The 25,206-nt window shown below is 39.2% G+C and overlaps 1 protein-coding gene across 2 annotated transcripts in view; it reads right to left on the reverse strand.

Moving 5' to 3' along the window:
- The window catches only part of LOC131685346 (adenylate cyclase type 6), a 539,597-nt gene that overhangs the window by 42,986 nt on the left and 471,405 nt on the right, over window positions 1-25,206 (reverse strand). For both annotated transcript variants that reach the window (XM_058969007.1, XM_058969006.1), the window contains exon 8: window positions 9,197-9,616. In XM_058969007.1, the coding sequence (XP_058824990.1) occupies window positions 9,197-9,616 (420 nt within the window). The remainder of the gene's footprint in view (window positions 1-9,196; window positions 9,617-25,206) is intronic.

Below are 25,206 nucleotides of genomic sequence, written 5' to 3' on the forward strand. Positions count from 1 at the left end.
GCCATCGTCGCTTGGAAATGCGAGCAAAATCCTTCCAGCACATAGACACGCTCCCCTTCCATGGCTCGTATCAAATGAAAGATGTATCTGAGATCCTACCAGCAGCAGTAGCAATAACCTACCTCGTTCCATCAGCAGAGTAGGTATGGCAGTGAATTAATTCGGTCAGAAACATTCCTTTTATGTCATGCGATGAAATGTGTAAGACGTTTATGAGTGTCGAGATGAGGTCTGTGTTAGGGAAAGAGTTGCGCAAATTTGTGAAAATTGTATATGTTTTCCCTGCGGATTTACGGATTTTTCAATAGTGTGCTAATAAAACACACAGATAGATTTGATAACAATTTTTTACTGGCAATTTTCTAAATCGATTGGTGTTCGAATCATGAAAATCTATCAACAATTAATAAAATGTGAGTGAAAACTTGGTATGTCTTCTTACATTTTTCCAAAGCATTTACAATAATACGGATTTTTTAATAGTGTACAGTTGAAATACCAATTTAAAGTTGCAATCAAATTTCAAGTTGGACTTCTCTGAATCGATTGGTATGTAAATGATGCAATTCCATCAACAATTAACAACGCTGCAGTCGTTTAAAATTATGCCACATTTTAGCGACGCGGATCGAATTTTAGATTTTAGTTTTACACCTAGTCTCAGCCCCATATAGTGTAGTAAAGCATTTTCAATGCTAAAAATCGATTTCATATTGGCAAAATTTGAAGACAACCTCATGACTTCTAATCAAACCATTTAATTGTTTAACCCTTACAAGTCTGATCATATTTTTGTTTCGATTATAGACATTTTAATCTTAAGGTCATTCGCTTCTTCATTCAGATTAGGAATGTACCTATAAAAAAATCTATTCCTGTGTTGGGATTCGAACCCAGGTGAACTGCGTACATGACATTCAATGTACAAATTCCGCTATGCCCGCTCGAGTCTGATCTTGTTTCGATGCGAGAATTAGGTTGGTATAAATATAGTTGATATCAAATGTGCAGTAGTTTAGAATTTTCGCTATTCTAGTTACCTCATGCACAAGATATTGAATTTTCAATTGCATTTTCAAATAAATTTTTGTCGAAAAAGTAATTGTCAAAATTTTAGTTTCTGTTAAAAATCCGAGCCCCCTTCAAAACTCCGGGCCCGGGAGAAACACCCCGCCCCCCCCCCCTCTCGGCGGCCCTGCCGCCACCCCACATAACCGACACCTGTGACAGGTATTTAGTTCTGCCTAAGATAGGGCTAAAGCGCCCATGTTCGCTCACACCATCCCCTTTCGTTACTATTGCAGAACGCGGTAGTACCTAGTCGATACTGGTCTACAGATTAAATGTCATCAATAGATGCGTCAGCACTTTTGAAAAATCTTTGATTTTCGTCAAAACACTCTCCAAACGAAATTTCTGGCTACGCCACCGCTTAGATTCGATTAAATTCGATCAGATTCGACTCGATTTGATTCGATTGGATATTAGAATCGTTTCGATTCTGCAAAATTTTATTAGATTGGGTTCGATTTGATTTGATTTGATTCGATAAGCATTAATTAAAATCAACCAGATTCGATTAGATTCGTCGAGATTTGATAATTTTGGATTAAATGCGAGTATATTCGATTATAATTTTTGGACACGATTTTATTTGATTTTATTCGATTAGATTTTTTCATATTCTATCAGATTCAAACAGATTCGATTAGATTTGCTTAGATTTGTTTCACTTCGATTTGAAAAGATTATTGTTGATGAATGTCAATCTGGAATAAGGGGAGTTTCCGAGTATTAAATCCGTATATTGGACGCGATTAAAACTTCCTGTGTAAGTGTCACAATAAGTACAAAATGCAGTAACTAATGATTTGGTAACTTACGTTTAGTACCCCGTACTCCTTTGTAATCCTGCTTCCTCCGTAATCCTTTTTCTATTTTCAACCTCCTCCGAGCTTTGTTCTGGAACACGCTTTCACGTTCTTACACTCGCTTAGTTTTAGGTTAGGCTAAGGAACAATGATTAAGGTTAAGTTCACGCTTTGTAATTCATTTTAGGATTAATTCTTACCTGTAACTAGCCTTAAGTATAGTTATAAGCCACTTAGTATAAGAATTTAGCATTTAAGTTTAGTTTAACTAGATTTAAGAATTAATTTTAATAACGCCTTCGCACCTTGCCTGAAAATCTTGCCGCTTTCCTTCCTCAATTGCCTGGTTGACGTTTCTCGCTGACCGAGAGCTGGTGTGTGATATTTCACATACTCCACATGATGCACGGTTAATAGAAATGGTGAGATGCGCCGACCGAGGGGTCGTGACACTCCCCCCGGGTACAACAGATCCCTGGTTTACTGTTCATCGCGTCGAACATCTAGAACGGCGAGCCTTGTCGCCGGTCGCTCGTAGATCCCGGATTGTGTCTGTACAGCAGCTGACCTTACCTGTCCGTCTTTGCCGTTTTAACCGAAATGATCCGTCCCTTGGGCCAACAGTTCCGTGGAAGCCCTGGATCGACGACGACTACGATGTCGTTCACCTCAATCGGCTTGACTTCGCTGAACCACTTCGAGCGCTTGGTTAACTCCGGCAGATAGTCTCGCACCCAGCGTCGCCAAAAGATGTTTGCTTCGACTTGTGACGTACACCATGCTCGCCGCAGAACTACCGACTCATCGTTAAGGACGCTGTAGGGTTTGAGTTCACTCGATGAACCCACGAGAAAGTGGTTCGGTGTCAGGACTGGAGCTTTCGGGTCTTCTACTGGAACGTACGTTAGCGGACGTGAGTTGACGATGTTATCCACTTCCATCAACATGTTGCGAAGTGTCTCGTCGGTTGGATAGCGTCCTGGTTTCAATGCCATGAGGTTCTTCTTCACCGACTGAATAAGCCTTTCCCAGGCTCCACCCATATGGGGAGATGCTGGAGGAGGGAATGACCATTCAGTGTTTGGACTGACGATTTCTCGAACGACGTGCTCTTGGTTCATCTCCTTCAGTGCAGCTTGAAGGTCTACGCTTGCCTTCCCAAGCTCCTTGTTTGAAGCAATGAAGTTAGTGCCACGATCACTATAGATCTTTATTGGTACGCCTCTCCTTGCCATAAAGTTTCTCAACGCCATTATACACGAATTCGCATCGAGGGAATGTGCGATTTCTATGTGTACCGCCCGTATAGTTAAGCACGTTATAAGCACACTCCAACGCTTTTCAGTTCGACGCCCAACAACTACTAACATTGGGCCAAAGTAGTCAATGCCAATGTATGAGAATGGTCTTATGAATGCCGCCAACCTAGCCACAGGAAGACCACCTATTGGGGGAGGACGAGGAACAGCCCTTTGGTTTTTGCACACCTGACACTTGCTTCTAACTTGTTGAAACAATCGCCTAACCTTTGGAATCCGGAAGGTCTGCCTTAACTCGTTCACGACGGTGGTGTGGTTCTGGTGGTGGTAACGCTCGTGATAGTCTTGTACGATCAGCCCTGTGACGTTATGGTCCTTCGGAAGGATAATCGGATTCATAGCATCCATGGAAGCGTACTCACATGCACTGATTCTGCCGTGCATTCGTAGTATGTGTTGCTCGTCCAGGAACGGATTGAGTGTGTAGATCGAACTTGATTTGGGTAGCACCTTGTTGTTCGCTTTAGCCCTTAGAACGCCCATTTCATCCGGAAATCCTTCTGTTTGAGCTAGTCGGTACAGATAGTTGGCGGCCTGCTTCAATTCTTCGCCCGTGAGAGATCCTTTGCTTCCTTCTGCTTCTTCCGTTGTGCTGCGAAGCCATTGTGCTGCTCTTAATGTTGTGGCTGTGGCGCGAAGCAACCGCTCACATTGAGAGTAGTCTTGAACGGTGATGATTGATTCGGGTTCAACTCGATGATGAAACAGGTTTGCATGTAGTTCTTCCTCGGTATGTTCATCTTCGTATGGATTTGATGGCCAGCTATCGCTGCGCTCCCACAAGCATTTTGGACCTTTGAACCATCTGCTGTCTTCGGTGAGATCAGGAAACCCTTGCCATTTTGTAGCATCGTCAGCAACGTTCTCTTTCGAGCACTTGTATCTCCAGTCAGTAATTCCCGTGGTTTCCAAGACTTCACTGACACGGAAGGCAACGAATTGCGAATATCTGCGATGGTCTGACCGGATCCAGCATAAGACGTCCCTCGAGTCACTCCAAAAGAACCGCTGGTGAACGTTGAACGACAGCGACTTTGTAATTCTGTCAGCTAGCCTAACTCCAACGACTGCGGCCTGTAATTCCAGCTTTGGAACGGAAACAAACTTTATGGGAGCTACTCGTGTCTTCGCACCTACTATCGCACACTCCACAGTACTGCCCTGTTCGAAACGTAGGTAGACGACCGCTGCGAAACCCGACAGGCTAGCGTCGACGAACGTGTGTAGCTGGATGTTCGTTTGCGGGCCCAACCGCGTTGCCGACCGGTAACAGCGTGGTATGCTGATAGTCTGTACCTTGGGTAGGATCTCCAGCCATTTCTCCCACTTTTCGTTAAGACGTTCTGGTATCACCTCATCCCAGCCGATTCCGGATCGCCATACATCCTGGAATAGGACTTTTAGGTAGATCATAACGTTGGATATCAATCTCAATGGATCGAAAACAGCCATGAGTGTTCTGAGCATCTCTCGCTTCGTAGGTGTGCGATTCCCATCAAGCAAATCCCGGTCGTGCTTCGCTGAAAGTTTGTAAATGAATGAATCTGAAGCCGTACACCACCACATTCCTAAAACCTTCTCGGTCGTCAGCTCTGCTCCGATGTTTAGACTGATTTCGTCCTTGTTATTCTTCTTCAGGGCTTTCATAACTGCAGGGGAGTTAGAAATCCAGTTTCGCATGTCGAATCCAGCCTGGGCGTGCACGAATTTCACATCCATTGCTAACTGGATCGCCTCCTGTTCAGATTCGACGCTCACCAGCATATCGTCCACGTAGTGCTGTTTGATAATGGCTTGCGCGGCCACTGGATACTGCCCTTCGAACTTGCTTGCGTTGAGATTTTTGAGGAATTGCGCGCAACTTGGCGAACAATAGGTACCGAACGGCATAACCTGCGTCACGTAGGTGCTCGGTTCTCCAGATGCGTCATCACACCATAACACCCTGAGGCAGAGCTGATCCTTCTTGGACATTGCCAGTTGCAAGTACATCTCCTTCACATCACCACTAAGTCCTAAGCGGAACTCTCGGAACAGAAAAAACACGTAGTCCAGAGGCGTCAGTAAATCCGACCCTGTCAGCAGCATCGAGTTCAGCGATACACCATTAGTTTTTGCAGCCGCGTCCCACACAATTCTAACCTTCCCAGGTTTATTCGGGTTGAACACTGGAAACAACGGGAGATACCACACTCGTTCTTGTGGAACTTGCAGCTTTTCGTCCGACAGCCTCTAGGCAGTGGAAGCGCCGTAGAGCTACAGGTTTGCTGTTGGGTAGTCGGAATTCGTCGAACTTCCATAACAGGCTAACTTCATATCGCCCACTCTCTGTCTTTGACGCTGACTGTATAAGCTGCTGCGCACGGTGGTCTGCCACGGAATAAAGTTGCTTCTCCGGTCTGTAAATTCCCAGTCCATCCAGAGAAAAGTATTCACGTACGGCTTGCTGCAACATACCATCGGATCGTTCGCTGCATGGGCATGTCTGAACGCTATGGCTATGATGTCCCACAACAGCCTCTCCGGTGTTCGAACCTCCGTGAACAATCCATCCGAGTCGTGTTTTCGTTGCGATCGGCTCGTACATCTTGCCTTCCCTTCCCTTGAGTGGGAATGTCAGGTTGGCATTATCGATTCCGATCAAAAACCGAGGCTGTACATTTATGTACGATTCGATGGGGATTCCTCGTAGATGGGGATATTCTTTGCACATCAACTCCGTGTCTACCGTTTGATGAAACAAATCCAAGCTAGCAACAGTATGTGCTCCTGCAAGGCGATACTTCTTCTGAACCTCTCCCGTTCCAGAAACTTCGAGGTCCAACCTCATTGAGTCACTTTCCATCTGCCGCTTGTTACCTGTCCATTTAAGGCATAACGGTTCCGGCGTTCCTTGTAGCTTCAGCTCTTGCACTAGCGATGCGTCCACTAGTGTTAGTGAGGACCCATCGTCGAGAAATGCGAAAGTTTTGATGGATTTAACCGGGCCATGGATGACGATCGGAGCAACTCTGAACAGTCCCTTGTTCGTGGCCTTATGATGAGCGTTGCATTCGCGTACAGATGTGTCTTGTGCCACCGTGGCGGAATGCGAATCCCTACTACCGGAACGCAGCGCTCCTTCACGTTGATTGTTGTGGAGCAGTTGGTGATGTTTGAAAGTGCAACCGTTTGTGCCGCAAACTTGCTTTGACTTACACGGTCCCTTATGTTTCCGTAGGCACTTCCGGCATAACCCGAACTCTTTCACAGTTGCCCATTTAGAGTTGTATCCAAGCTCAGTGAACCGCTGGCATTTCTCCACATTAGGACAACTTCCCTTACAAACAAGGTACTCCTTAGAGTTAGCCCCAAATCGATTCGAATTGGATTGATGATTCGTATTGTCCGTCGTACCGCCGCTTGTCTCCCCACTGTGAGCGGTGTTTTCATAACCTGAGGGCATCTGTCTCGGAGTAGAGCGTAACATAGGAACAAATTTGCTTCCCACCGCGGTCGATTGATGGTTGACATTCGTTCGTCTGATCCCGGGATTCTCTGTCGGGTACAGACCAGTTTTCTTCACTCGGTCCTGGATCTGCATCTGTCCGACCGACGTCCACACATTCGTTAGTTGTGGAACAACCACTGACTGGGATACCGGTAGCTGACGTTGGTTCTGCGAAACTGGAACTTCTGCAGGAGCTTCATCGTTAAGCCATTCCGCTACTCGTTCATCTGACAGTCCTTCATCAGCATCCACAATCGAATCCTCCTCGTTGACTATCTCCTTCATCAGCTGGTTGCGGGTGTGAATATACTCGCGTTTGCTTGCTTCTTCCGCTTCCTGCAGTTTCCGTTCGTCGTCCAACATTTGCAGTTGCAACTTCAACTGTCTCTGTTTAGTGGACCTTCTGGAACTGACTTCGGAATACTGGCTCATGTTATCCTCCAAAACTTGTTTCTTGGTCTTCGGAGGAAATCGTGGATGCAGTTGCTCCGGCAGCTCTTTAGGGAATGAACAGGGTGGCATTAGCGAATGGGGTGGCATTGGTGCATTAAACATGTATGGAGAAACTAGTGTATTTGGCGTATATATCATAGAGGATGTGACAAACGTGCTTGTCACGTTAATAGAGGACGTACTCGTAATTTTGGGAACCAGTGTTCCAGTTGTTACAATGGTTGCAAGTGTACTTACGGGCGGTACCGTTGGGGGAGTTGGTTTCGTAGATTTCTTGTTCTTGGCATGCTGCTTCCCATAGCAGTCCGAGCAGAGCCAATCTTGATTCTCTACAGCTTGACTTACCCCCACGCAGTCGAAATGGAACTAGTCGTCGCATCTGTCACACTGGACCATCCGTGAGTTATCGCTTCCATCGCATACCTTGCAAACCCCTTGGTTTGATTCGTCGGAACTGGTTCTGCCTTCCGACATCGTTATCCCGGACGTGGATAAACGAAGTTTTAAATTGTTGACGAATGTCAATCAGGAATAAGGGGAGTTTCCGAGTATTAAATCCGTATATTGGACGCGATTAAAACTTCCTGTGTAAGTGTCACAATAAGTACAAAATGCAGTAACTAATGATTTGGTAGCTTACGTTTAGTACCCCCTACTCCTTTGTAATCCTGCTTCCTCCGTAATCCTTTTTCTATTTTAACCTCCTAATCCTTTTTCTATTTTCAACCTCCTCCGAGCTTTGTTCTGGAACACGCTTTCACGTTCTTACACTCGCTTAGTTTTAGGTTAGGCTAAGGAACAATGATTAAGGTTAAGTTCACGCTTTGTAATTCATTTTAGGATTAATTCTTACCTGTAACTAGCCTTAAGTATAGTTATAAGCCACTTGGTATAAGAATTTAGCATTTAAGTTTAGTTTAACTAGATTTAAGAATTAATTTTAATAACGCCTTCGCACCTTGCCTGAAAATCTTGCCGCTTTCCTTCCTCAATTGCCTGGTTGACGTTTCTCGCTGACCGAGAGCTGGTGTGTGATATTTCACATACTCCACATGATGCACGGTTAATAGAAATGGTGAGATGCGCCGACCGAGGGGTCGTGACAGATTATATTCAGCCATATTCTGATTCTGATGATGTTCGAGTAGATTCGATTATTTTCTGTTTAATTCGATTAGCTTTGATTAAATTCGATCATATTTGATTAGATTCGATCACACTCAATTAAGTACGATCAGATTCGACTCAACTAGATTCGATTACAAATGACTGGATTAGATTAAATTCGATTAGATGCGACTTGATTCGTCTTTATCCGGTTAGATTCAATTTGATCCGATTAGATTCGATTGGGGTGGATTAAATTAATTCAGATTCAAATCGAATAAATTCGATTAGAACTGATTCGATTAGATTCTATTACATGCGATACGTATCCATTAGATTCGCTTAAATACGAATAGATTCGACTAGATTAGACTTGATTTGATGCAACTAGATTAGATTTCGTTCGATAAGATTCAATTAGGTTCGATTTGATTTGATTAGATTCGATAACATTCGTTCAGATGCGATTAAATTCTTAGATTCTAATTAATTTGAGAGTTGCATACATTCGATTAAATCCGGAGCTTATTTGAGTCGATTAGATTTATTGATAAAAGTCTGGATTAGACTAAATTCGATTCGTTTTTGACGTTAGAGATTCAATTAAATTTGATTGAATTACTAAATTTTCGAACAAATTCAATTTAACATGACTGGAATTAGATACGATTGCATTTGATTAAATTTGAATTCGGACTAATTTGACCAATCGGGATTTAAGAAAATTTCTGTTGATTACAATGTAAAACAATATAAAGTTATGCAGAGTCAACAGATTAAACCGTGACAAAGCTAACACCTATTCTCTGTTGCTGTTCTGCAAGTTTAATCCACACCAGCCAGTACATTGTCTCACCAAAATTCTGTTCTATGAGAACCACTAACCGACAGTGCAGGTAGTAATCCAAAATTACTTTTCAAAGTACCGGCTCCCCCAAAATTCGCATTGTACTCACTTGGTGGAAGCGGTGAAACTGAAGCAGACGTCCAGCGCCAACAGTGTCACCATGACGACGTAGGACACCTGAAACAGGTAAATCTCGTTGATCCGTTGCTTGTACAGGCACATCAGCAGCAGGGCATAGACGGTCGCACAGATCCCGATCAGAATCAGCTGGGTCATGTTGTCCTTCAGCAGGGAAAAGTAATCACGGCTACATAGGCTTCCTGCTTCTTCCTCGTCGGTTTGATTATTCGGCGGCTGCGACGGCGGCGGTATCACGGTAGGCAGCGTGGCACCGGTGGGGGTTGTTGTCCTCCCGGTCACTTCGTTGGGGACGTTGGGCCCTTGCTGGCCGTCGTCACTTTCGTTGTAGTTTTCATCGTCGATGCTGGCGATAACGGCCGGCTCAGTGGTGTGATGGTCGTTAACGGAGCTGAAAAACAAGAAAATATGACGGATTTAATGGTCGGCGAGAAATAAACTGTCACGCTAGGTGAGTTGGCGAATGGGAAAATTTTAATTCCAGTTCATATTTGCGATTGCGGTCAAATAAAATTCTAAATTACATCGTGTAATAGGATTACGAATTGTTACATTGAAAACGTGCTTTAGTCAACATTCCAAGAGGAAAATTACACAAAAGAGGAAATCGACCCTTTTCGAGCAAGGTGGGGGGTCCTTCTGTTGTCGATAGCCTTCGTCACTCTACACTGCTGCGGTGTAGATGACACTTGAAAAGAGCATGCTGTTAATTTGGTCCAAGAAGGCGGGGCGGCGACGGCGTCGGGTCGTTCGTTGGTGGGCGATGACGGCAGCCAGTTTTATCGCCGGATCTACATACCCTTCCCCCATCCTCGGCACGCACCGAAGGTAATGCACGAAAATAGTAGTTAAATTGAGCCAGGTGCCGGACAGCGTTATGCCGCTCTCGAATGTGCTAAGGATCAAGTGGACGCCGGTATCGAATTGAATGCGAGGGCAATGGTTCACAAAACAGAATTACTGTAATGGCGTGTAAGCGCCTGTTCATAGAAAATTATGGCTCATTTAGGAAGTCGTTTATTCGGAACTGTAAGCCAACTGAGACCGGTGTATTATGATTGAAACCGGAAGATAAGGGGTTTTCCATTTTTGAAATTGATTTTGTAGCTGCTGAATAATATTGTTGTACCATGCGTCTCCAAAAAGCGGAAATTTTTTAAAGGAAACGCCTGGTTCCCCATTAGGAAGACACACTAGTATGAAGGAAGGAAAATGCAAACCACTCCGCTAATGTTCTTTGAACTCAAACAATGTCACTTTTCGCTCGTTCTATTATGCCAAGGCAGCAACAGCTTACGCCATCGTTTGTCATAATTAATTAATTACCGCGCGAAGCTTGTGTTCTGACGTTCTCCGGTAGATACTAAAGCGAGGCGGACATAAATGAACCGGCATTGCAGGAACCCCTTCTGTTTGGTTGGCTTTCTCGGGGACCATTTATCTAGCTAATGTAAGAATGTGGCAGCTCCCTCGGGACACCTCGGTTAGTAATTAGGCCCAGCGGTGTAAAGAGTGGCTGGTGTTGGTCATGAGGATGCGCTTCCGGGTGGCCTTGTGCCTTGAGACCGGGTGACGGAAATAGGGCTTTCGTTTGCTACGTAAGATTCGCTGTAATTTATTATCCCATAAAAATGGAGCAAGTCTTCTGGACAGGCACGGGAAATTGGCGCAGGTTGTAGAAGAAGATTGTGGGAATTAGCTAACCGCAGACCATCTGATACCGCTTTTGTAATGAATTTCGTGCGTAAAGCCAACCAAAATTATCCTGTCAGGATAAGTAAGAAAAATATTAGATATGAAATTAAAGTTATTTTGGGGCTTGCGTCAAAAGTTCAGTTATCTTTAGTAAATATTTTTGAATGATTATGTTATACACTGAAACTAAAACCTATTGTTTCCATGTTTCAACCGAGTGAACCAACCGGATTAGATATAATTTATTCCTGCAAATGTTTGCAGTTCGAATGATGCAAAAACAATCAGAAAGCGGGAGAGCGATAGAGTTGCTCTTGAACGAATCAACGAATGTCAAGTCGCATCGAGTGGCACCACTTGGCTCAGGCAGTAGACAGGAAATAGGAACGGGGGCCGCACAGGAAACGGTAGCAACCAGTGCACTTCCCGGTAGTGTTTGTTATTAGGATGAAACGATCGGCAAGCTAAGCGATTTATAAAAGCACGCACAAATGCTTGAAGCTCGAAGTGGCGGTAAATAACGTTTGTAAGTGGCCACAGTCAGGATTTTCCACGAACAGGTGGTTGTTTTGAAAAGCAATCAAATTTCCATTTTGCTTCCGGGGGAAAAAAAATCACACCGCCACTACTGACACACCGGGAAGTTATTTATAGGCTGCGTGGGGTCGGGGTACGCTTCTGATTGATATTGTTTAAGAGCGTGTCACTGAAAAACAACCAGCAGGCACGGTCGTTGGTTTAAGGGTGGCAACTTTAATATGAGTTTGATCAGGACGTTTGGGTATTGATTGATACAGCATTGATTCGTTGTTCGGTGCGACGGATGAAGTTTAATGATGGAACAGCCAAAGGCACTGAAGCGGAAATTATTAAAAAATATTTATTTTTTGCAATGAATGCATTGATTTTTTTTTAATCTTTGAAGATTGTCGGAGAGTGGGTGCTATTGCAGATGGAAACATCTGCCTTATTAATTATTAGCAATGTTGCTTTTGTACTTCAAGGAAACACGGAAAACAACTTTTAAAAAAAACACATTTTTGTCTCAGGAACAACCTACCAAATTATTAAGCAGCTGATCATGATTTTAGATTTCTCAGCAGGCTCATAATATTTCCAGTAACTTTCCCTTTGATATCAAGGTGATATTGTAAATCATTTGAAAGCTACATGAAAACAACCAAAATATGATTCAACTATAAAGTTCAGCCATCAGACCCTATGGTAGAATAATATTTTGATTTTTTTCTTAGGGGAAACTGGTCGGTTGTCGGCACCCCTACGTAGCTTTTGACATTATGATAAATATTAATTGTGTTATATTAGCACGTTCTTTTTGTTGCTGAAGCAAACAGACTCGTAAGTTCTGTTCTACAACTTAAATATTTTTTGAATAAGTGAAACTCTACCTGAAAGTTTTTTTGGATCATTTGCTTAGTGTTGTAGAAAGAAGTAAATCGATCGAAAAAGTATGCGCAATGAATATTTACGAAGTGAATTTATTCTATTTTGTGATTCAACATTGATTGGCACCGAAATGTTCGCCACATTTTCTTTTGCTCTGCTTTAAAAAAGGTTACCAAAATCGGTTGTCGGCACCCCATTTTTTGTGGTTAATTCTCTATAACCTAATTAATACGGGTATTTTCGAAACGGGCTTGGCCAGTAGATGCCAGAGATCAATTTTTGGCACTAGTTTGAAAACCAAGATGGTGACTTCCGGTTTAGCGTTTTTAACAATTCACATGGTCCACCTGGTCGTGTTTTTGCACCGCTGGATAGCACTGTATACACCAGATTGTCACGGCCAGGTAGAGAACGTTGTCGTAATTGATCCGACTTAAATAGGACAAGATATTGAATTTTTAACGAAGTGCTGTCTGATATCCACGAGCTTATTTGTTTTGTCAAAAAATGGTTGGGTTTAGCTAAATAGTATGTAATCTATCAAAATATCCTACGCAAACTTCAAGCACGTTGGTCCGGTACTTGGAATTGGCCGATTTAGCACAAATTTGGAGCAAACACTCCTGATGGGACTAGGAATTGACTCAGAACAATCGATCAGGCTGCTAGAAAAACATCTGATTTTGCCAATCGGTTGACACAATTGAGTTCTACAGCTCCTAAATCCTTACTATATCCGAATTTGACCAGTTTCCCTTACAATTCAAAAAAAAAATCCTGATTCTACCTAAGATTGAGGTATCATATGCCTTCGATACTAGAATCGCATACCATTTAACCTGTGTCGATTGCACTGATTAGGTAGGATCGTTTTATACGTTATTCATAAACCATGGCAATCACTAGTGAGGAAGTACTGCCTTGTGGAGAGTTTTAATGAACAGTCTTTTATCAAATTTATTCTACAAAATTTTCACATCAATCTGTGTGAACATTGTTTGGAATTGTTCGAATTTTATGACATTGAAAATGTCTTACTGCACTATCTGGGGTGGGGTGCCATTCTAAAATTTAAAATCGATCTAAACGATGTCACGTTTTTGCGTCACTATTTTGAACGCTAATAACTTTGTTATTTATGAACGGATTTCCATCTGGTTATTACCAAACAATTCGGAATTAACTGAAATTATGTTTTATTGCTATAATGTTTTTGTATTTCAATAGCACACTATTGAAAAACAAGCAAAAATGAATAGATCTCAAAAAACGTGAGAACTCCTATACATCAGTCAATCTATCCCCGGCAGAGCCGTCAATAGTGGCTCAAACGAACACGAAAAGTTATAAATAAATGTACCGCGTGCCTGTTTGAGTCAGTTGTTGCTGTTTTGCCAGACAAGTAACATCGTGTCTATAGCGTCTCGTACGACAGATTTGGCCACCCAACACACTACGCTTCTATGAATGACTTCATCCTCGACTATTTTAAGAATGTCACTCCTCGAGCGAGTTCATTCCCCCGTCGAACGTCGGGCCGTAAAGAACAGTCAGGCATGTTGACAATGCGCTGCGACGAGTGCTGCATTTGATCACTGCTACCGCTGGGGGTGGGGACGACGACAGGTCTAGGCATCCAGCGCGGCCAAGCGCTCGTGATCAGTGTTGCCGCAATTAAATCTATACCGGGAGTTGAAAAATCTTTTCTATCTGTACCCTTCTATAGAAATATCTGCACCGGATTCTGTACCCAAACAATTACAAGGTTGTTTTAGAAAATCATTTTTCTTTGGGGAAATCAAACCTGATATTCTGACTCGGTTGTTATATTTGAACTGGAATTCCGCAAAAAAAACCCTTTGATCCCCTTTGATTTGCTGGAAGCAGCTTTCTCGCATATCGCATTCTAATATCAGCTTCAGTTCAAGCTCAATCAGTACCAGCTCCACTTCAGATTCTTGCCATCACTGCTGCCTAACTCACCGCTTACCTGCTGTTTACTGGGCTGCATCGCCGGGTTAAATTATTTTACCTTGCTGTCATGTAAAAAAATATGTACCCAGGTTTTTTACGCGGTTTTTTTGCGCGGTTTTTTATGTGGATTTTCCAATTAACGCGATTTTTTTACGCGAATTTTCCAATTAACGCGGTTTTTTCAAAAACATTCTAAGTCCTTTTGAATGCAAAAGACTTAGACTTTTTCTGAAAAAATTTCTAAGTCCTTTTAAATGCAAAGAGCTTAGAAGAATTTTGGCAGTTTTTATTTTGCGCGGATTTCGCAAGTAACACGGTTTTTGCAAAAAAATATTCTAAGTCTTTTTGAATGCAAAAGATTTAGAAGATTTTCGGAAAGATGGAAGAGATGGGTCTGGAAGATTCCTTATGACCCGCACCCCAACAATATGGTTTTTTTCGGAATGGACTTGAAGAATAGGTGCCAGAAATTGATTTTTGACGCCATTTTGAAATCAAAAATAGCGACTTTCGGTTTAGCGAAATTCGCTATAATCCAATTAATATGGGTATTTTCGGAATGGTGCACTAGCGCGACTGCCGGAAGGTTAATTAAAGATATCGTCTAGCCAACATATTCCTCTGTAATCGCAATCATAACGCTTTGCAAAGTATTCAAAAACATGAAAAATATTCAATTTGTCAAAATCATTGAAAATTACCTTTTCAAAAATAAGCGGGGCAAAACGCACTTGTGCGGAGGCAAAATGCACCACAACAACGGGGCAGAATTCTCCGTGAACAAGCAAGTAGTTTTGATTTCTGGCGGGATTTCACAAAAGTGTGCCATTAAATAGCCTTAGGTTATGCAATTAGCATGTTTTCAGAATGATTTTTCTGTTTTCGATTAAAAAATCAGCAAAACCAAAGAAGAGGGCATTTTGCCTCCGATGGAGCAGAGATATAAATTTAGCAAAAAGTGAACTTTTTAGTAGATTTTTCATATAAAGTGCGACAGAATAATGAGCAACGGTATAAATTTAATTTTAATAAATTTCGATATAAACAAGGTGTGCATTTTGGCCCGGGGGTGCGTTTTACCCCATCTTCCCCCAAAAGTAAACATGCCAAAAAGTGGTAAAACAGCGGTTTTACTGACATGTCCATATACCCACGAATTATACAGGGTGTTTGGTTCATGACTAAGAATTTCTCAAGAGGTGATTTACTGTCATATTTGGAGGAAAAAATCGTTCTACACATACCATCAAATCTAAACCGTTACAGAGTTATTGAACTTTTTGTGTAAAAAAAACTTGTTTATCTTAAAACACCTCTAACTCAAAAAGTATACCTCGTATTTTAAATCTTTTAGTGCCATTGGAAAGGTGAGAAAATTTTCTATTGAATGGTGGTCTCATATCTTTCAGCTAATCAGTTTTAATTACCTTTTAGTTGTAAAGTAGGTAATAGTAAGTGTTTTTGATGAGGTTTTTGTTAATTTTCTCAAAATAATGAATTATGAATATAGCAATATCTATTATTCAAAAGTTGGGTTTGAGGACGATTCATAATTTGTTTTTCAACATAATATTCCTATCTCTTCTAGTTTCCTGGTAATTTCACTTTTAAACTTTTACTGTAATTGACTTGCAAATTTTTAAAAGACTCTAATCTAAAAATATGCTTTATATCGCTATTACCAGGGCTTCATTGGAAAGCTGGGAAAATTTCCTTTCGATGTATGTGCAGATATCTTTTAGTTAAGTGAACTAAATGACTTTTTACTAGTAAAATAACTCAAAATTTGCGTTTTTTGGAGAGTTTTGTCATTATTCTAATTATTAATCAACTAAATTTATCATCACTATTGTTCATTTGATGCCCCTTAATATTATATTGTAGTGGGTACGAAATAGTTGTTTTTGCATATGAACGATTTTGATAAAAATGATTTTGTGTCGAAACTAAAAGAGATAATTGAATGGAGTCAAAGGAAGAATTGTAGAACTTGCTGAGATGCATTAATTCCATGATAATAATGGTGAAGTTTATTATTTACTATTTTAAGAAAATAACGAAAATTCTAATAATAACACTAACTTTAAACTAATTAACTTATAAATGAAAACTAAATTCACTTAACTGAAAGGTATTAATACACTTTTCTCTGCAAAATTTTCCTGGCTTTCGAATAAAATAAGAAAAGGTACAATAAGTGCCATACTTTTTCAATAAGAGCTAGTATTAGTGAATGCGAGATAAAAATATACAAGTTCAATAACCCAAACACGTGAAAACAAGACAAGATAAGTGTATCATGTCAAGGAACAAATTATACAACTCTTCAAGACTAACAATTTGAATTATTAAAATGGTGATGTTAACTATTAAGATTTTCGCAAAGTGAACGAAAAATCGATCAAAATTGTTAAATTTTAAATAAATTACTGTGAAAAGATTACTTAACCTCATTAGCTGAAACATTTGAGGACATTTTTCAGTGGAAAATTTTCTCACCTATCCAATGGATCTAAAATATTTGAAATACAAAGTATATTTTTTGAGTTGGAGTTATTTTAAGACAACTAAGTTTTTAACACAAAAAGTTCAATAACTTGAGTAACGGTTGAGATTTCATGGTATGTGTAGAACGATTTTTTTCTCCATATATGACAGTCAATCATCCCTCGAAAGGTTCTTAACCATGAACCAAACATCCTGTATACACTACTAGTATATACTACTAACCTCGCTGATATGCAGAAACGTTCACAGTAAGCGTAGGACTAACTGTCGTGATTTTATGTTTACTTTCCATCGGATGTCAATTGATACTAAACCACATATTAGTCAATTAATCATAATAAACGTAATGTTGCAGCCAGCACCGGCATTTTAGTCGCTTTTGATGGCTATCACGGAGAGCGACTAAAATGTTGTTACGTTGAATCTATAAGTCAATAAGTTTGAATTATTGTTTCGATTTCATGTTTTCAGTATGTGACAGTCTGTCATTTTATTTTTGTTCGCTATGGAATAAAATGAGAGAGCTGATCAAAATCACGGAGGAAAGAGAGGAAACAGAATCAATCAATTGAAATGGACTCAAAAGCACTTCTTCTATCTTTTCTATACATTTAACTCGAATGGTTTCCGAATTTCGTATTCCCTTCCATGTGTCAAATTGACGTATTCCCTTCCATGAGTCGAATTGAGCTCATTCTTATTTGTAGTTGCTGGTTATTTTAATGGTGTCATCAATGATACATTTTACAAATTTTACATAAATTAGAAGATATAGCAGTAACTAGTGTTAAGTGATTTTATTTTGATTTGTGGACAATTTTCATTGATAGCTTAAATTCTGGGAAGTTTTCTCAATTTGATTAAATCATTGAAATAGGGTAAGGTGGGGTAAATCCGACCTAGTAAATGGTTTTGGCTGTAACATGCTCATTTTACATCGAATCAAGTCGTTTTATATACCAAATTAAAGGTGAAACTCCTGGGCAACTTTCTATATATAGCATTTTATTCGGATCTTTGAAATATTTTTGGATACAAGCGTTTTACGAAAATGTTCATTTTTGCTGTTTTCAAAAATGGTGGGGTAAACCCGACCCCCTATGTTTTTGGTTGATTTAGTGCAGATATTATCCAAATTTTATGGTTTTTCAATGATAAATCAATGAATGTTGTGTTATTGAATTGTAACATGAAGAAAACTGGAGTTCAATGTCAATCTTGGAATGCTAAAATCACGAGCAATAGCACGTAATGATATTTCCATTTACATCGCAGCAATTGCTTGACGAATACTATAATCATCACGTTTTCGTGTCTTTCGTTTGTAATTATGAACCATTTTTCATAAAAATAATAAAAAATTACAATTAAAATATATTTCGATTTGATAAATAAACATTTTCTTAGCAAAAAAGCGGTCGGATTTACCCCACTATTTAGAGGTCGGATTTGCCCCACCGCGTCATTTTTCATTACGATGCAATTAAAAAATGTTATGAAAAAGGTTGAACCAAATTCATCTACGCACTTTGTAGTACTTTAAACAAAGAATTTAAATCCACTTACATTTTTTATGCAATCACTTCAACAATCAGAAATATCCTGTAGGCAATAATGCACAAAAGTCAAATCAAAAGTTTTAAAAACACACTTTTTGTCGTTTGAGCATCTCAATGTAGATTAATAAAATGCAGTCATGCCACCATTATGATTATTTTCGATGCTCTACACGACACCATTGATATTAGCTCGCGTAGTGCTTCTGATTTTCGGTAACAGAGGGGGGTCGGGTTTACCCAACGGTCGGATTTGCCCCACCTTACCCTATATATTTTAATCCTATTGATCACCAAGAATCTTTCCTGGCCGGGGCTCTGATTTGCCGGGCCAGGGTCAGCCTTGAAAATAGTTTCATTTAAATGGAATATGTCAAAAAATTGTGTCGGCATGCTGCCATAGAACTGGTATTAGTGGCAAGACGCCAGATCAAGAATATAGAAGTTGAACCGCTTCACGCATCTACAAAACGTAGAGTTCGTCGCGGTGCGGATGTGGGCGGTAAATGGATTGTCCGCACCGCAACCGCAAGAAAATAATAAAACCGCACCACTTACCGCAACCGCACTTCATTTACCGCACCGCACCGCACCGCGCGGTAATGCGGTAAATGCGGTAAAATTTTTATATTTCTAAATATAGTGTTGAAAAATTGTACATTTGTGTAACCATATATAATAAAATGTTATTCTTATTCACACGAAATTTAACTTTAAGAGACTCCTCAGAATGTAATGTTTATGAAAAAATCAACTTTTGCATTTTCTATCAATAAAATTCCGTTCATTTTAAGGCAAACATTATACATTCAAAAACGTTCTACTGCAGTAATATTTAGGAAAACATTTTTTAGCAACCCTTCAGTTAATTGAAAAAAGTGGAATAAAAATGTAATAAGACATAAAGTTGCATATTGTTTTCTTTAAATTTTCATGTTTTCAATGTTTTTGACATATGAAAATGAAATGGATGATTTTCGCATTTACGTAGTAAGAACCACCTTTCATTCTTAAAGGAATTTCACCAAAAAAAAATTAAAGTCGAAATACCAGTACTTCTATATAGTAGCGCATATATTCCAATACAGTGAAATTTATACATATTGTATTTTATCAATAAGAACGACGCCATATTTGACGAAAAAAAATTGCTCTATACATTACATCTAATCAGGAGTCCGGTCTCAACCGGTACAGAATTATTGAACATTAGAAAAACTGCAAAAATGTATGATTTGTAGCATACAGCAGAAATGATTTCTAAAAATAGGGGGTTTTATGGACAATATATCTCAAAACTCTAACTTCCGCATTCTTCAAGAAACAGATGTATTCTCATTCAAAAACTAAGATTGCTCCCTTTAAAAATGTATGAAGTGTAATTTTCTAAAGGCTAATTCGAAAGTTAAGTTAATGTATTTTCCTCTAATATTTTCCGGGAGTCAAACTATGTGGTTTTTGGCAAAAAAAGCTTCAAAAAAGCTACAAAATAGTCTTAACTGAAAAATATTATGACTTAATTTGGTAGAAAATTATAGTAAATTTGAATGGAAGTACGCAAAAAAAGCTATGTAGCATACTTTTTGAGAAAGAGTCCAATAAAATTGACTGCAGAAAAATTCACATTGAATTTACACAACAATCAAAGAAGATAGAAATACGATGTTGATGAACGAATTATAGAATAATCATCCTAATTTGGACCCCTCCTTATTTTGGACGCTTTCATACATTTGTATCCTTTACTGTCAATTACTCCAAATTCGTTTGGTTCGAATAAGATAATTATATTCTTTGGGTTGTGTTTAAGTCCCAGCATAATTAGTTCATGTCTAATTCCTTTAAATTAGTCAAAATTCACAGTTGAAAAATTGATATCGAAAACGATTCATAATTCCACGATTTCCATCAGAAATCAGAAGAAGTGGTGCACTTTTAAATTGGATTTAAGAGTACAAATTTATTGTTTTTAAATGATCTAATAATTTTGTCTCTATTTAGATCTTGGATTTTATGTAATTGAAATGGTTAGTTTGTGAAGTTTTTCTTAGAAGTATAAAATAACTAGTCCAATATGTCGTAAAAATAATAGCGTCAAAATATTTCGGACACAGCTAGATTTTCTTTCGTAATAGCAGTCTGTTTATCAATTTAGAATAATCAAAATTATCACTTTATCAATTTTTTTTGCGGTGCGGTTGCGGTAAAACCGCGCGGTTAACGCTCTTTCCCGCACCGCATCTGCGGGAAAAAGTGTCTCACCGCACCGCAGATTTTGCGGTGCGGTTGTGGTAAATACCGCGCGGTTGCGGTAATTACCGCAACCGCAACGAACCCTAACAAAACGCCTGTTAAATCAGAAGCTTTAGTACAAATTTCGTCATTCTCTTCGTTCGAAAATTCTAACAATATTTTTTTACTCATTTCGATGTAGCGTCTTCTACACCTTCTTCGACCCTTTGCTCGGTTCACTTTCATGATGTGTTAAATTCGTATCCAATCAACCACAAATTCGGGATCAAGCTCCTCCAAGACTGATCAAGAGTTGTCTCGTTCAGAATAAAAGCTCCCAACCACCACCTTGCAGAATGCTATTGCATTCGTGAGCAGAAATTTCCAGATTCTTCCCAGATGAACCAAAACGCATTCCAAAATACAAACTTTTTCCTTTCTTTTATAGGCAAATAATTATTGTGCAGGGGTGCCAACCCTCCAAGTTTATCTGTATTCTCCCAGACTTCCATGCTTAGATACACAGAATACCTTGTGTCTATTGCAGAATTTAGAGTACTTACACAGACTCATAAAGACAATGTGAAAAACAACAAAAAGAAATATAAAAAATAGTTTTTTGTTCTCTTAAAAATATTCTGAGCATAAAGCTAGAGTTATCAAACTCTATATGTAGAGATAGGGATGTTGGTTGCCCGAGGCGCAATAAAACGTTCTATATATTGCATATATAAGATTAAACAACTCCTTGAAAAAGCAAATTGGGTTTGCCAGAATTTTCAAAAATTACTTTGCACACCCTGTAAAAATCACTTGGCATCCCTGGTAGGGAGAAACGAAAATGAGGAAAATGACAGTTGGCCAATATATGCACAAGGGTTTGGTAAATGTTGCTTTCGCTGTGGTAAAGAAGTGTACTATGAGATTATATTTCTGCACATGGAAATTTGTTGAGTGTTGAGTCGAAAGTCAACAAAAATAGTAAAGGCGTAGCTGGATTTTGTCATGAATTGAATATTTTTTAATATCTGTTGGATGCTCAGCTGACTTCTAGCTAAAAAGGTTGAAGTTAATCTTGTTGCGGACACTCTGGCTGCAATAGTTATTTGAATATTAACCCTTTATGAGGCAGTGGCAATTATATTGCCACCTTTTCGTTTCGTTCGTAACGCTGGAATATGAAGTAATAAGTGTTCTAGTCTTATGAAATCAATTTGTTAGGAGTCTGGCAACTCTTCTTGCTGCTTTTCATTGAGCTACAGTGAAAACTTTCAGATTAGTGAAGAGTTTTTTTTAAAAAAAAAGATGGCGATTTCCTTTTTAGGGTTGCCACCTCCGGTGAGGCTTTCACCCGGAGATTTATACTGATGTGGGATAGGCCTTTATAGAAGCACGAGTATACGTTGAAACTAGATCTACCTGCTGAGTTTAAATGAGACAAGTATTCTTTGTGTAACTCGTCGAGGTATCAATTACCAAAATTGACTCACATTCATCGTTTAGTGCTATGTTTTGGCAAATCATAATGCACACCATTTTTCTGAGCATTTCTCATTACACTGTAAATTTTTCTAGTTCGTAAACCGTTTGGTCAGTTTATATAGGTGTGAAACTTCAACTCCTCGGCTAACGACAAAAAATCCAAAGGTACCGACCACTCTCGCTGTGGAAATTAAGCCAACCAATGATATCCATCTGCCACAGCTAACAGAAGAAATAGAGTGAAGCAGCCATGAAAGCTGCAATGCCTGGGAAACACACTGCGATGTCTGTCGAAATTTTTGCTGGGCACAAATTCGGTTATTCATCATCACAGTCGCTAGTGAAGTTCCAACAAAGGAACGAAGTTTTTCGCTATGGTTAACAATAAATGATCGCTGCAGCTGCAGCCAACATTAACACCAGAAGAACTCGTTTGAAACAAACTAATTCAGTTAAAATTATTCATCGTTTCAGGAGAAATTAATGTAAATCCCAGAGGCCCGGAGATCGTCTCAAAAAACCGGAGTCTCCGGCTCAAACCCGGAGGGGTGGCAACCCTATTCCTTCTGGATAATAAAATTAGCTCGATTTTCAAAAAATACTCTACTCCCTATAAGTTGGTGATGCAAATTTGTAAAAGTAACTATTTTTTATCCAAAAACTTGGTTTTTGAGTGGCAAAAATTACAAAGATAAAAATAAACTGGATTTAAATAGGTGGTAATATAGTTGCCATCGCCCGTTAAAAAACGCGAGTTTTCCTAATGTTTGATATACTTCAAAAGGGATCGGTGCGAATATAAAGAAAAAATCGAACTGGATCAGAAAATAACAGATAAGTGAAGGCGGTTTATTGCGTATTACCTGATTAACAATAAATCACCGCTGTATTTTGAGGATAAATTGAAAAATGAGACCACAGATTACAGACGTGACTGTACGAATTTTAGTTAAAAACAGGTGTAAAGTTTCAAATCGATATAAGTTGAGAATTGATATAAACACATTATGACATGGAGGCCCGTGCGCAAAGCGACCTGGTCAGAAGGGGGGAGGGGGTTAAACCCGTTCCAATGAAGGCTTTGAATTACTTTTAAAAGTTTCCTGAGCAGAAAAAAAGTCAGTCAACGAGCTTTCGAAATTTGCTAAAGATGAAAAACAATAAACGAACAACACGAGGACTACAACAATCGGAATAAGATTATCTAGAAAAATATCACCGCCGGTGATCTGTCCTAGTGCCTGAGAGCTAAATGGTTTACGAAAACGAGAATCGATATCGGCAGAAATTCCGCAGGCAGGGAACTGACAGCACTAGCTAAATACGACCACATAAATAGGAACACGTAGCGCCAAGAACGATAAGAAACCCTGGAAGGCAGTTGTAAAGACGTGTATGCCATTAAGGTCAGCACCTTTGGATTATTGCGCGTCTCGGCAGGTCACGATATTTATAGCAGACCTCAGCATGTTAGATATAGCACGAAAGTTGGACAGCAATCAAGAAACAGCAGCAATGGAAAAACACAAACAATTAACACAAAATAAAAAGAGTAAGAGCACAATCCCTATTAAAGTAATACCTAACTGTGACTGCGTAAGGACGAAGGCTGGGAAGAACAAGAGGTTTAGTTGCTATACTCTTCTTTACAAGAAACGAATAAAATTAACCCTCCCCCTCCTCCTTAAAAATGTTCTGCACACGGGCCTGCATAGAGTTGGAGGTAAAAATAGTGAAATTAGCAAATTCAAAAATAGTTACATGAAAACTCGCATGACGGCGGCTAGCATAAGCTCTCGTTTGGGTTTCTTCCTATATTTTTCTTCAGAAATAGAGTTTCATGTAATGTTTTACCGGTCTTTTCAAAATAGTTTTTATTACGAAATAAATGTATATATATTCTAAACTAAGTGAATGAACCGTGTTTCCATTAATATAACATTCATTATTCGCCCCAAACCCTGAGTCTTATAAAGGGTTAATGGAACAATACTACCTGATAATTCAAACAATTTTGCAAATCTAATAAATCGAATAAAGTAATAAACGAGTGGCGTAGCCAGGGGGGGGGGGGGTTGATTGTCTGTAAAAAAAACTTCTCCACCGAAAAATTGGATAATTTTAAATTTTTGCTAAAATGTATTTTTTGAGAATGCGTAGAGTTGACATAAAATCTCAATGTGATTTACAACGATAATAATATAGTGCAAAATAGAAGGAAATGATGAAAATTACTTTTTCCGTTTAGTCAGGATCGGTTTTTTATGAGCATTTGATTTTTGTTATGTAATCAATTATATAAATAGCCTTTAATCAGGATTGGAAATAATAAAAATTCAATTGAGTCGTGTAATAAAAAGTTGTATACGAGGACTCGTTTTGGATTTGCAAGCTTTAATAGTGAAGAAAAGTGAAATCACAGCTCGAAAAAAAATTGTTTACGGCCACGATCACATTATTTCGGAACTGTCATTTTTTGATGTTTAATATCTTTGAAGTATATTTTAACGTAAAGCTGCACATCTTATAATAAAGTAATTTTGTAGGTTAATCCTCCTAGAAGTAATTATGAAGAATATTTTCTTCAAGCAAATTTAGTTGTTAGTTAAAGCTTTCAGCAAAATTTTCGAAAATGCTATTCCAAATAACTTTGTTCAATGGGGCGGGCAAAGCGTAGTTGGCAAGTCGATTGCCTTGTACGCATCTCATCTTGATTCGATTCCCAATCCCCGCACATTAGGTTAGAAATTTGCCTAACCTGAAAAAAGAGCCGAAAGACCCTATGGTTAACGCCTCTATAATCAAAATGAAAAGAAAAACTTTGTTGAAGACATTTCATAACTAAGTTTGAAGAAGACATAAATATTCCATGTGTTTAGAAGATCAAAATATACTAGACTATATGATCGGTGTTAAGTCAGACCGGACTAAGTGACATTGTACGGATTTAGAGAAAATTCGATCGATTTAAAGTTTGAATCGCAGCATCCAATACATCATAATTTAAATTTTTTTTTCTATAATTCTTGCTCATTGTAACATATTTTAAATCAGCTAAAAATCGAATGTAGCTGAAGAAATTCTTCATCCAGCGCTATGATTATCCCACTTTTTAAGGTTTTAAAAC

Source organism: Topomyia yanbarensis, chromosome 2, assembly GCF_030247195.1.
Source record: "Topomyia yanbarensis strain Yona2022 chromosome 2, ASM3024719v1, whole genome shotgun sequence".
Taxonomy (NCBI): Eukaryota; Metazoa; Arthropoda; class Insecta; order Diptera; family Culicidae; genus Topomyia; species Topomyia yanbarensis.